Below are 14,484 nucleotides of genomic sequence, written 5' to 3'. Positions count from 1 at the left end.
GGGATTTTCTGGTTGTGCATAACTTTATTCCCATTTTGAAAGAACAGGGACAATATACTTTGGGAAATATGAGCACATTTTGACACAGAATAAAACTGGCTTCCCTTGCTTATTATGCTCCTAAATTAAATGATGATGCTAAACTTACATGCATGGTTCACAGCTGCAAGATATAAATATACATGTCTTGTGTTCCCTCCTTCTTCTGACAATGGGGCAGCAGTGTATGACCACCAGTAATAGATAAGGTAGGTCTCATGAGCTAGGGGCTAAGGTTAAAATAAAACGTGAAGAAGCTGGGTGTGGTGGTGCGTGCCTGTAATCCCAGCTACTCAAGAAGCTGAGGCAGGAGGATTGCTTGCGCCGAGGAGTTCAAACTCAACCGGGGCCACATAGCAAAACCCCATCTCAACGAAACAAAATAAAATGACAAAATTAAATGCAAAGAAATGAAAGAGAACGTTTCTAACTTCTTCAGCTTTAAGTGAGAATTTAAAGGCAGGCTATAGAGCCAGAAGAGCCAAAGGGAAAGATCTAGCTTTTGGTAACGATCAACTTTCTGGCATACTATACCACTAGAGCTGATGCTAAGAACACCTCCTACCGTGCCTCTCCTATGTAGGCCCTCAACTCAACCATTCACAAAGGGTTGCATTGAGTGCTTATTATGTAATGGCTACTGTTACTACTCTCAGGGGACTTACATGCTTTTTTTTTTTTTTTTTTTTTGAGACAGAGTTTCGCTCTTGTTACCCAGGCTGGAGTGCAATGGCGCGATCTCGGCTCACCGCAACCTCTCCGCCTCCTGGGTTCAGGCAATTCTCCTGCCTCAGCCTCCTGAGTAGCTGAGATTACAGGCACACGCCACCATGCCCAGCTGATTTTTTGTGTTTTTAGTAGAGACGGGGTTTCACCATGTTGACCACGATGGTCTCCATCTCTTGACCTCGTGATCCACCCACCTCGGCCTACCAAAGTGCTGGGATTACAGGCGTGAGCCACTGCGCCCGGCCTAGGGGACTTACATTCTACTGGAATGAGACAGACAGCAAATATAAATAAATGATAAAGTATGTCAGAAAACAGCAATAACACGAAAACAAATCCTTTTTTTTTTTTGAGGCGGAGTTTTGCTCTTGTTACCCAGGCTGGAGTGTAATGGCGCGATCTTGGCTCACCACAACCTCCGCCTCCTGGGTTCAGGCAATTCTCCTGCCTCAGCCTCCTGAGTAGCTGGGATTACAGGCACGCGCCACCATGCCCAGCTAATTTTTTTTTGTTTTTTTAGTAGAGATGGGGTTTCACCATGTTGACCAGGATGGTCTCGATCTCTTGAGCTCGTGATCCAACTGCCTAGGCCTCCCAAAGGAAAACAAATCTTTTGAGCAGGAAACTAGAACTAGATGAATGGAATTTCTGAAAAGCTAGTTGCAGAAAGTTAACTACATTAAAGAACTATAGCCAGGTCAAATGCAATGGCTCATACCTGTAATCCTGTCACTTTGGGAGGCTGAGGCAGGAGGATCACTTAAGACCAGAAGTCGAAGACCAGACTGGGTAACATAGTGAAACCTCTCTCAACACAAAAATTTAAAATAAAAAAGAACTATAGTCTAACACTGAATTTGTTTTAAAAATGGAATTATGGAGAGACTTCCACCAAGATGGCTGAATAGGAACAGCTCTAGAGCGCGGTTCCTAGCAAAAGCGGTGCAGAAGGTGAGTGATCTCTGCATTTCCAACTGAGGTACCAGGTTCATCCCAAGGGGACTGGTTGGACAGTGGGTGTAGCCCAAGGAAGGCAAACCCAGGCAGGGTGGGGTGTTGCCTCACCCGAGAAGTGCAACGGGCTGGAAAACTCCCCATCCCATGCCATGGGAGGCCATCAGGACTTTTCTGGACACTCCGGCTCAGATACTGTGCTTTTCCCATGGTCTTTAGAGCCCATAGACCTGGAGATTTCTGCTGGTGCCGACAACACCTGGGCCATAGGTTTCCAGCACAAAACTGGGCGTCTGTTTTAGCTGGCCCCTGGAAAGCCTGGGAGACAGAACTGCCCATTCCCCTGAAAAAAAAAAAAAAAAAGGTGGGGGCTGAAGGCAGGGAGCCAAGTGATCTGGCTTGGCAGGTCCCACCCCCACAAAGACCAGCAAACTGAGACCTACTGGCTTGAAATTTTCGCAGCCAGCACAGCAGTTTGAGCTCCACCTGGGACTGTCCAGCTCAGTGCGGGGAGGGGCGTCCACCATTACTGAGGCAGTTCTAACCCTGCCTGTGTAAACAAAATCTCAAGGAAGTTTACACAGCAGATGAGCGGAGCCCATGGCAGCTCAGCAAGGCCTCTGCAGGCAGACTGACTGGATTCCCTCCTTGCTGGGCAGGGCATCTCTGAAAAAGGGCAGCAGCCCATCAGGGTCTCACAAATAAAGCCCCACCTTCCCAGGTCAGAGCACCTGGGACAAGGGGTGGCTGTGAGTCCCACTTCAGCAGACATAAACGTCCCTGTCCAGCAACTCTGAAGGGCGTAATGGAGCTCCCAGCACAGCACTTGACCTCTGACAAGGGAAAGACTGCCTCCTCAAGTGGCTCCCTGATGCCCAAATATGCAAAGACATCTCATACAGGAGAGCTCTGGCTGACATCTGGCAGGTACCCTTTTGGGATGAAGCTACCAGAGGAAGGAACAGGCAGCAATACTTGCTGTTATGCAGCCCCCGTGGGTGATTCCCAGGAAAGTGGGGTCTGGAGTGAACCACCAGTAGCCTGCAGCAGAGGGGCCTGTTAGAAGAAAAACTAAAAAACAAAGAAACAGCTTCAACATCAACAAAATGGACGTCCACTCAGAGACCCCATCTGAAAGTCACCAGCTTCAAAGACCAAAGATAGATAAATCCACAAAGATGGGAGGCAACCAGTGCAAGAAGACGGAAATCACCAAAAACCAGAAGGCCTCTTCTCCGCCAAGGGATCAGAACCCCTCACCAGCAAGGGAACAAAATAGGATGGAGAATGAGTTTGACGAATTGGCAGAAGCCGGCTTCAGAAGGTGGGTAATAACAAACTTCTCTGAGCCAAAGGAAGATATTCTAACCCAATGCAAAGAAACTAAGAACACTGAAAAAAGGTTAGACGAAATGCTAACTGAATAACCAGCTTAGAGAAGAACATAAACAATTTGATGGAGCTGAAAAATACAGCATGAGAACTTCAAGAAGCATATACAAGCTTCAATAGCCAAATCAATCAAGCAGAAGAAAGAATATCAAAGACGGAAGATAAACTCAATGAAATAAAATGAGAAGGCAAGATTAGAGAAAAAGAGTAAAAGAAATGATCAAAGCCTTCAAGAAATATGGGATTATGTAAAAAAAACCAAATCTATGATTGATCAGTGTACCTGAATGTGACTAGAGAATAAAACTAAGTTGGAAAACACTCTTCAGGATATCATCCAGGAGAACTTTCCCAACGTAGCAAGGCAGGCCAAAATTCAAATTCAGGAAATACAGAGGACACCACAAAGATTTCTCAAGAAGAGCAACCCCAAGGCACATACTCGACAGATTCACCAGGGTTGAAATGAAGGAAAAATGCTAAGTGCAGCCAGAGAGAAAGGTCAGGTCACCCACAAAGGGAAGCCCATCAGACTCACAGCAGATCTCTCAGCAGAAACCCTACAAGCCAGAAGAGAGTGGGGGCCAATATTCAACATCCTTAAAGAAAAGAACTTTCAACCTAGAATTTCATATCCAGCCAAACTAAGCTTCATAGTGAAGGAGAAATAAAATCTTTATAGACAAGCAATTGCTGAGAGATTTTGTCACCACCAGACCTGCCTTGCAAGAGCTCCCAAAGCAAGCACTAAACGTGGAAAGGAACAACCAGTACCAGCCACTGCAAAAGCATACCAAATGGTAAAGATAATTGACACAATGAAGAAAATGCATCAACTAATGGGGCAAAACATCGATCAAATTCACACATAGTAATATTAACCTTAAATGTAAATGGGCTAAATGCCCCAATCAAAAGACAGAGACTGGCAAATTGGATAAAAAGTGAAGACCCATCAGTGTGCTGTATTCAGGAGACACATCTCAGGTGCAAAGACACACATAGGCTCAAAATAAAGGGATTGAGGAAGATTTACCAAGGAAATGGAGAGGGAAAAAAAAGCAGGGGTTGCAATCCTAGTCTCTGAAAAAAACAGACTTCAAACCAACAAAAATCAAAAGAAACAAAAAAGGACCTTACATAATGGTAAAGGGATCAATGCAACAAGAAGAGCTAATGATCCTAAATATATATGCACCCAATACAGGAGCACCCAGATACATACAGCAAGTTATTAATGACCTACAGAGACTTGGACTCCCACAAAATAATAGTGGGAGACTTAAACACTGCCCCATCAATATTAGATCAACGAGACAAAAAATTAACAAGGATATCCAGGACTTGAGCTCAGATCTGGACCCAGCAGATATAATAGACATCTACAGAACTCTCCACCCCAAATCCACGGAATATACATTCTTCTTAGCACCACCTCACACTTACTCTAAAATTGACCACATAATTGGAAATAAATCACTCCTCAGCAAATGCAAAAGAATGGAAATCATAACAAACAGTCTCTCAGACCAAAGTGCAGTTAAATTAGAAATCAGGATTAAGAAACTCACTCAAAACCACACAACTACATGGAAACTGAACAACATGCTCCTGAATGACTACTGGATAAATAACGAAATGAAGGCAGAAACAAAGATGTTCTTAGAAACCAATGAGAATGAAGACACAATGTACCAGAATCTCTGGGACACATTTAAAGCAGGGTCTAGAGAGAAATTTATAGCACTAAATGCCCACACGAGAAGCAAGGAAAGATCTAAAATCAACACCCTAATGTCACAATTAAAAGACCTAGAGGAGCAAGATCAAACAAACTCAAAAGCTAGCAGAAGGCAAGAAATAACTAAGATCAGAGCAGAACTGAAGGAGATAGACACACAAAAAACCCTTCAAAAAAATCAATGAATCCAGGAGCTGGCTTTTTGAAAAGATCAACAAAATAGATAGACCACTAGCCAGACTAATAAAAAAGAAAAGAGAGAAGAATTGGATAGATGTAATAAAAAATGATAAAGGTGATATCACCAATTCCACAGAAATATAAACTACCATCAGAGATTACTACAAACACCTCTGTGCACATAAACCAGTAAACCTAGAAGAAATGGATAAATTCCTGGACACTTACACCCTCCCAAGACTAAACCAATAGACCAATAACAAAGTCTGAGTTGAGGCAGCAATTAATAGCCTACCAACCAAAAATAAGTCCAGGACCAGACAGGTTCACAGCCAAATTCTACCAGATGTACAAAGAGGAGTTTGTACCATTCCTTCTGAAACTATTCCATTGGGATGCCAAGGCGGGTGGATCATGAAGTCAAGAGATCGAGACCATCCTGGTCAATAAGGTAAAACCCCGTCTCTACTAAAAATACAAATAATTAGCTGGGCATCATGGCACGCACCTGTAGTCCCAGCTACTCGGGAGGCTGAGGCAGGAGAATTGCTTGAACCCAGGAGGTGGAGGTTGTGGTGAGCTGAGATCGCGCCATTGCACTCCAGCCTGGGTAACAAGAGTGAAACTCCGTCTCAAAAAAAAAAAAAAAAAAAACTATTCCAAACAATACAAAAAAAGGAAATCCTTCCTAACTCATTTTATGAGACCAGCATCATCCTGATACCAAAACCTGGCAGAGACACAACTAAGAAAATTTCACGCCAATAACCATGATGAACATTGATGTGAAAATCTTCAATAAAATACTGGCAAACTGAATCCAGCAGCACATCAAAAAGCTTATCCACCATGATCAAGTAGGATTCATCCTGGGGATGCAAGGCTGGTTCCATATACACAAGTCTATAAATGTAATTCACCACATAAACAGAACCAAAGACAAAAACCACATGATTATCTCAATAGATGCAGAAAAGGCCTTCGGCAAAATTCAACAGCCCTTTATGCTAAAAACTCTCAATTAACTAGGTATCGATGGAACATATCTCAAAATAATAAGAGCTATTTATGACAAACCAACAGCCAATATACTGAATGGGCAAAAACTGGGCAAAAGACAAGGGTGCCCTCTCTCACCACTCCTATTCAACATAGTATTGGATATTCTGACCAGAGCAATCAGGCAAGAAAAAGAAATAAAGGGTATTCAATTAGAAAAAGGAAATCAAATTGTCTCTATTTGCAGATGACATGATTGTACATTTACAAGACCCCATCACCTCAGCCCAAAATCTCATTAAGCTGATAATCAACTTCAGCAAAGTCTCAGGATACACAATCAATGTGCAGAAATCACAAACATTCCTATATACCAGTAACAGACAAACAGCCAAATCATGAGCAAACTCATTCACAATTGCTACAGAGAATAAAATACCTAGGAATACAACTAACAAATGATGTGAAGGACCTCTTCAAGGAGAGCTACAAACCACTGCTCAAGGAAATAAGAGAGGACACAAACAGATGAAAAAACATTCCATGTTCATGGTTAGGAAGAATCAATATTGTGAAAATGGCCATACTGCCCAAAGCAATTTATAGATTCAATACTATCCCCATCAAGCTACCATTGACCTTCTTCACCTAACTGGAAAAAAACACCTTAAACTTCATATGGAACCAAGAAAGAGCCCACAGAAGACATCAGCAGGCAATATGAATTTCTCAGCTCCATTATAATCTTATGAAACCGCTGTAGTATGTGCAACCTGTCATTGACAGGACCATCGTTGTGCAGTGCGGGGCTAGCTGCACATACATAAGTGAGCTATCCGGGGGACGGGACCCAAGTCTGAACACCAAATTCATTTATGTTTCATATACACTTTATAATATAGCAGGAAGGTCATTTAATATACTATTTTAAATACTTTTGTGCATGAAGCAAAGTTTGTGTACACTGAACCATTAGAAAGCAAAGGCTTCATTATCTTGGCCACCCATCTGGACCAAAATATGACAAGATGTGGTATCATATTGGCACTCAAAAAGGTTCAGATCTGGGGGTATTTTGAATTTTTGGATTAGGGATGTTTGGATGCTCAACCCGTGTGTAGTTTATTGTACAGTAAATATTAGGATGAATTTGAGAACAGGTAAGCTAAAAGAACTGCATGATTTGTAATCAATGTGTTCTAAAAGTTACATTTTGAAATATTGTATCCCTAAGATTCTTATGTTTGCATAAGAAGATTCTGTATTTTCTATTATAAGTTGTTTCATGCCAAGTCTTAACTTACTTTGATTTTTCATGTAGGTAATATAATCTAACTCTACTGATCTTACACTGTAAAGATAGGTCGCACACACAGAAAAAGATAGGTCACTTCGAGATCAGCAGAATCTCTTTTACCAGTTGGCGATCAGTTTCAGATTCCAAGATCTAAAATTAGTCCAGTACCTTAATTGGCAGCTTTGCTTCTTGCAGTCGACCTTTCCATGAGGCTACAAATTTAAGGCTATCCACAGAACGACCCACTGCCCTGTAAAGTTAAAGCATCAATTGTCACAAATCAGTAACCCTTAGGGATTAAAATATGAAGAGTGACTGAAGACAGTCATTTATTTAAAATTAAAATACTTAGCATGTTTAAATAACAATACTTTTTAAATTAAGAAACATCAAACTATGCTTAATATGTTAGAGTTTACACCAAGTTTTCAAAGTTAACTGTAAACATGTCAGTCTCCTCTTTGATGTAATAAGTTCCTTAAGGATAAGGCCTTCTTTTTTTTTCATTTTTAAATCCTGTTTTGACCATTATCCTCAAATGCAGGCACGTGATGGGGGTTCAATAAATGTTTATTAGCCAAACTGAAATTTGATGTTTATAATATGATCCTGAAGCAATATAAACTGAAAAACTTCTGACAGTTACTAAATGACTAAATTTCGTTCAGGATACTTTTAATAATGTCTCATTTATTACATTCCAACTTGTTAAAAATTATATATGATATGATAATCCAAGTGTGGTGTAAAAAGGAGCTTGATCTTAATCATCAAGTCCTCTTCTCCACCAAGGGGGCTAGTCAGCACTGTCCAGTAGAATTTTCTGCGAAGATAAAAATACTTTTATGCAGTCCAAAATGGCAGTCACAAGTCATGTGAATATTGAGCACTTTCAATGTGGTTAGAGTTACTGAACAACTGAATTTTAAATCTGATTTTACTTTAATTCATTTACATAAGTCCATGTGACTTCTGGCTGCCATAGTGGAAGCCAGGTTTAAATAAATAATCAAAATTATAAAAGTTAAATTTTATCTTTTTTAACTCTGTGATTTAAATTACAGTAAAAGGAAATAACAGAACTGTGTTTCAATAATAAATTTATTTCTTGACAATCAAGGGCAGTGTAATAGGAAGACAATAAAGCAAAATTAATTACCCTCGGGGACAAATAAGTATTTCATTTTAATTACCTTGCAGTTTCCTGGCGAAGAGCATTAAGAAATGTGTCTGGATGGAAAAGTTCTGATAGGTCAAGTGTTTCAGAGAGAAGAGTCTGTTTTTCAGCTTTATCTACCCAATTCTAGAAAGGAGAAAATATAAATATATAAATAAATACACATGCACTTAAAAGATAAGTCAGTTAAAGACTTATTATTCCTAAGTCATTTTCAGTGAGAAAGTTCAGGTTCCAAATGCTCTGAAATGGTATCTAGAAAAAAATATATATAATATTTCCATCTTACATTGTAAAGTCTGGCATTGTAATTTGGCATAATGCCCATCTTAAATAAGATTTCTTGCACAACTGCTTTCTGGTAAAAATCTACTCAACATAAAAAGTCCAAAAGGTGAAAATTAACCTAATGTATAGCATCCGATTTTGGGCCATCACTTCTAGTATGCTGAGGAAATGCTGAGCATCCAGGCCTAACTAAAAAGTCCTCTTGGCAATGCAAACTGAATTAGGGTTCCAACTCCACATCTGACGGTGAATTTGCCATCTTACTGAATCAACTATTACACTGGAGGGTAGTGTCCAAGAAGAAATAATTTTGTGTTAAAAGGTGTTTTTAAAGAATCAACTCATACTCCATTTGGAGAAATACATATCAGTATAAAGTATATTTCATAAGTATTTTTTTTAATTGCCATTTGGAGCAAATGGAAAAAACGACAATGTCTGTTAAACACTGTATGCTTTCCATGTATTAACCAAGTTTACACTTACCATGACCTGTAAGTTATTATTAGTATCCCCATTTTACAAATGAGGAAGTGGAGGTACAGTGGGGTTAAGGGTCTTGCCCAAGGTCAAATAATAGGTGCTGGAACCAGGAAGTAAACTCAGGTAGTCTTAGGTGATTTGTTCCTCTGTAATATTTCCTGCAGGTGATACTATCCTTTAAGAGATAGCTTACTGATGATTTCTGAATCAGTCTGTTAGTTCAGCAGATGCACAGAGATGGTACTCTGGTAATGCCAGCTATTAAAAACTCATAGAATCCTCATTGACTCAGTAATTCATTTTGCATGATTTATAAACAGTCTAGAAAACAATTGTGTTTATTTATTACTGCCATAGAAAGGATGTGTTTCAGGTACTATAACACCCTATTATTTACCCAAGCATTTACATCTCTTAGCCAGATCAAGAGAGGAAATGAAAACCTCTAAATCTACTGTGTTTGCATTAACATCTTAATGCATTTAACTAGCACTCATAAATGTTCTCATGTTCCTGTACCAATGAACAGTATGTTTTGCATAAGCAGAAAATACTTTTAAAAGATCTTCTTAACAAGCCATAATTATTTATCTTGCATATCATCCTTTACAATGATAACACTTCATCAAGTATCTATTTTCAATTAAATAGCATTACCCCTAGCATATTTATTCCCCATCAAGTAGTTTTCATTAAATTATTGGCCTGACAATTTCTTTCCTTAGCTAAATATAATCAAATTATACTTAACTGTATCTTTATTATAATATTTAATCCTGTTCAGTTATTTTAAGTCATTTAATAAATATTTTCCGTTACACTACTATTTCATTAATGCTGTAAAATTAAGTTTGAATTGAAATGACTGCTGAAGAATTGTCGCCAGTAATGAATGCACATATATATGTTCAGACTGATTAAAAATTAGAGTATGGCTGGTAATCAGATTTTCACTTGCTTAAATAATATAATTATCAAGAAGGGAAAGCTCTTTAGTAAAAATGTTATTCATCCAAGGAGAAAATAACTTGTTAATCTATTAAGCTTAAGAGTAGACTAATGCAAAGGCGTTATTAAAGTTTAAATAACAGAGATTATTTTAGCAGGTATAATATCTTCGAACAGCAAACTTCACAGTGCAGAAACAATAAGCACATTTTTTTCTCTTAACCACATTTACAATCATTTATAAGCATGAAAATATAGAAGTAAGAAGTATTATCTTTACTAAGCAGAAATATGCACACAAAAATTGGGCTTCGAACAAAGTCACAGGCATGCCAGTTAGCAAATATTTTTCATAAATGTTTCTTCTTTACTTCACTCTAAGTTATGGGCCATGCCACTTTTAAAGGATTAGGTTTGAGATAAAACATAAAACCTCTAGTCCCTTCTGCGATTATGAGACTATATACCCATAATTCTTCAAATATCATATAACAGATGTAATATGGAAATAAGCAAATAAATAGCTAATAGAATTGAGCAGCTAAATGGGCTAGGCAATTTCTCAAATATTACGCACACACAAACACTTAGAATTTCTAAATTAGAATATAAAATTTCTAAATTAGAACGAATGATAAAGATTATCTAGTTTACCTCTGTTATTATAACATAAATAAAATGATTTTCTGAGGTGATACGATATTGCAATATTTTATTTTTAAAATGTTGATTATGTAGAATTTATGAATTCAAATTACATCCATTTATTCAGAAGCATTTACCTTATGCAAACAGCTTATTTAATTAGAGGAGATGAGACATACAAAAACAACTGTGAAAAATGACAGTAAGTGGAAAACTGTGTAAGAAATAGTATATCATGGGAGTTCCACTCCTTTATGGACCAAAATATATGGAATTTTGAAGGTAAAACGATATTTTTTCTAGAATATTATTAGGTAACTTATCAGTCAATTGTAAGACAAGCAGGTATCATTTTTACATAGGCTAGACTTCAAAAAACGCTTTTGTATCTCTTTCTAAAAAAATATTTTCTATCTCTTTTACATATTAATAAACACTAATATTTTTAGAGATGTAGAAGCTATCCTATTAGAATAGGTCAAAAGCTAATCCTATTGGCTAAAAGAAATGAAATCAGTTAAATATAGAATTAAATCTATATAATTATTGTGGCAAAATTAAACGCACATGAAAAACAATTTTATGAAAATCCTAAAGGGCCAAAAGCATAAAATTTAAAAAAAAATTAAATGATTCAAATGTATCAGTTACATCCATGGGGGAACATTCCTTTGAAGTGTTTGCATACATTTATGAAATGTGTATCCACAAACCAGGAGGAAACTCAGTCTCTGATCATAATCAAGTAAAACCATTAGAATTTAATATATTATAAGGTCACTGAGGAATAAAAGCATTCAGTCAATGATGCTTGGAAAAACTGTTAACTGCTTGCAAAAAAAATTCAACCTTCGATTCACATTCTAATCTAAAATTGTGCTACTTATCATTCAGAGTAAAAATTCCATTCCATAAATTAATGAAGGAAAAAAAGAATCAATTTAAGATGAGGAAAAAAAAGGGGGTGAGATTATACATCTGATTACAGAATGGTTGATGTTCATTAAAAACATAAAAACAGAGGAAATATAGGTTATATTATGTAAGAGTTTACATAAACTAAATTTAAAAAACACATTTACCACAAATATGAAAATGACTTAATACCATTAACAAAATAGTAAATTATTTACATAGTTACAGAAACAAGATAACATCTTCAATAGTTTAGGTTGTTAGCCCAGGGGTATAGCAGGAGAAGTGATGATGATTAAATGCTGCCAAGTGCTGCATTTATGATGGACACCATCACAAAACAATGGGATGAAATGTGTCGAGGCTTTAAAACTGTAAAGCCCTTTTACTCAGTAATTCTTTTCTTGGAATGCAAATTAAGGAATAATCAAGAGATTAATATACATGGCTGCTCATTTTAAATTAAAATGAATTTGAAGCATAATAAACAGACTAGAAATTAGCTGATTAAATTATGGCATATCCCTACCAAAAAAAAATACGCAGTCAATAAAACTGATATTTGAAAAATATTTTATATCACTGGAAACTGTTTAGGACCTAATATATTTATCAGAATGCAAAAATGTATACACAGTATAAACCTAATTATATAAAACCATTATTTAATACATAGAAAATATATGGGAATAAATATCAAAATATTCCAGTGGACTTGTTTAGCCTATAACCCATTAATGACTATCTTCATTCACATATAATCGCAATTCTATAATTTAAAATGCAATGCGTCTATTAACTGATGCCCTTGCTTTGTTTAAATGCACCGTGTTCCTTGGAAAAAGTGTTTAATGCAAATAAGTAATTTAACCAATCATTCTCCTCAATGTGCCATGTCCACATTTTAATGTATTGTGTTTTAAATTTTATTCAATTAAGTTCATTTCCAGCTCTATTTTTGATATCTTCTTTGACCTATAGGTTATTTACAAGTGTGTATTTTATTTCTAAATATTTTAGGATTTTCCATAAATCATTGTTATTGATTTCTAACTTAATCCCATTGTGGTGAGAAAGCATATTGTTTGAATTGTGTAAGATTTATTTAGATTAGCTTTATGGCACAGAATGGTATCTACCACCGTAAACATCCTGTGCACACTCGAAAAGAATGTGCAGTCTGCTGTTAAAGTTATATAAATATTAATTTAGCTAACAGCGTTATTCAAGTCTTTTATATCTTTACTGATCTGCTCTGTATCCTGTCAGTTATTGAGAGGCATATGTTGACATCTTCCACTTTAATTCTGGATTCATCTATTTCCCTTTGCAGTTTTCAGTTTTTTGCTTCATGTATTTTGAACCTGTTACTAGGTGTGTCAATTTGGTTTTGCTATGTCATTTTGATACTTGATCTCTTTATCATTATAAAATAATCTTTGTTATCTCTGGTTATAAACTTTGCTGGGACACCTATTTTGCTCAGTATTTGATATAGCGACACCAGCTTTCTTCTGGCTAGTGTTAGCATGGTACATCTTTTTCTGTCATTTTACTTTTAACTTATTTGTGTATTTATATTTAAAGTGCAATGCCATGATACTGTGTAGCCATCATAGTTGGGTCGTGTTTTATCCAATCTGACAAGTTTTGCCTTTTAATTAGTGACTTGAAAATATCTATCAATTTGTAAAACTGCTACCTATTTTTTAGAGGAAAAATTAGCTTATAAATCACCATATTTTTTAGGGAAACATTTCAGTTTTTTAAGCTGAGCAAAATAGAATTTAATGAGTAAAATTATGGCTCTAATATGCTTTCCATGAAACTTAATTGTATTTAAATAAAGGAATAAAGAACACTAGAGAATTTATTTCTTATCCAAATTATGGCTTGTTTATATTCTTAGTAAGAAGATTATTTTTAAACAATATTCTAGTTATATAAGAACAATGGCAATAATTCATAAACACAATAATTACCACATGTATAGAGAACATCTGATAAATATAATGTTCCGTGAGTGACTTGATATGAATAACACTCTTCGCTTATTGATTATGTGGTTGAGTGTTAAGGCAATTCTTAACCTCATTCTTTAAACAATGGATCAATTTGAAAACTAGATGGCCTTGCTGAGCTTCCAGGAATAAATACAATTAATACCTGTGTTAAAAATAATTCGAGAAAGATATTTTGAAGATCCAAAGGCAAGTACAAATATAAATCCTAACTGTTGACCTTCCTTCCTCTGTACAATGTAGCCTTTATAAAGTTGCCCAGAGCTATCCCATCTCAGAGAAGTCAGTGTCCTTCTGACAGCAGACAAGGCCTACGAGGCCTGCGTTGCCTGCTCCTGCCCACATTCTAAACTCTTTGCTCCTTACTACCTAACTCTGACTTCTCTGGACACCTTTTTCTGTCTTGTTTCCTTCAGGCACATTTGCCTTTCTTTCCCAAAAAACTCTTTTTGCCTGGTGCTTGCTGTTACCTCTGCCTGAAACTCTCTTCTCTCATTTACCTGCATAGGCTATTACCTTATCTCCTTTAGGTCTCTGTTCAAATGCCATCATATTAGAAATGTCTTTCCTATTCTACCAGTTTTAACACAACACATTTTTATATATTTCACCTTTATATCTACAGCTCTATATGTGACTAGTGGGAATTAAGAAGCAAAGGAAAAAAAATCTTTGA

At 36.7% G+C, this 14,484-nt stretch overlaps 1 protein-coding gene across 8 annotated transcripts in view; it reads right to left on the bottom strand.

Moving 5' to 3' along the window:
• Positions 1-14,484, bottom strand: part of DYNC2H1 (dynein cytoplasmic 2 heavy chain 1) — a 375,588-nt gene that overhangs the window by 31,538 nt on the left and 329,566 nt on the right. For all 8 annotated transcript variants that reach the window (XM_078339343.1, XM_035263991.3, XM_078339345.1 and 5 more), the window contains 2 exons: positions 8,525-8,634; positions 7,500-7,581 (listed from right to left, as the gene is read on the bottom strand). In XM_078339343.1, coding sequence (XP_078195469.1) covers positions 7,500-7,581; positions 8,525-8,634 — 192 coding nt within the window. The remainder of the gene's footprint in view (positions 1-7,499; positions 7,582-8,524; positions 8,635-14,484) is intronic.

Source organism: Callithrix jacchus, chromosome 10 (genome assembly GCF_049354715.1).
Source record: "Callithrix jacchus isolate 240 chromosome 10, calJac240_pri, whole genome shotgun sequence".
Classification (NCBI taxonomy): Eukaryota; Metazoa; Chordata; class Mammalia; order Primates; family Cebidae; genus Callithrix; species Callithrix jacchus.
This window is presented reverse-complemented; position numbering and strand designations above follow the sequence as displayed.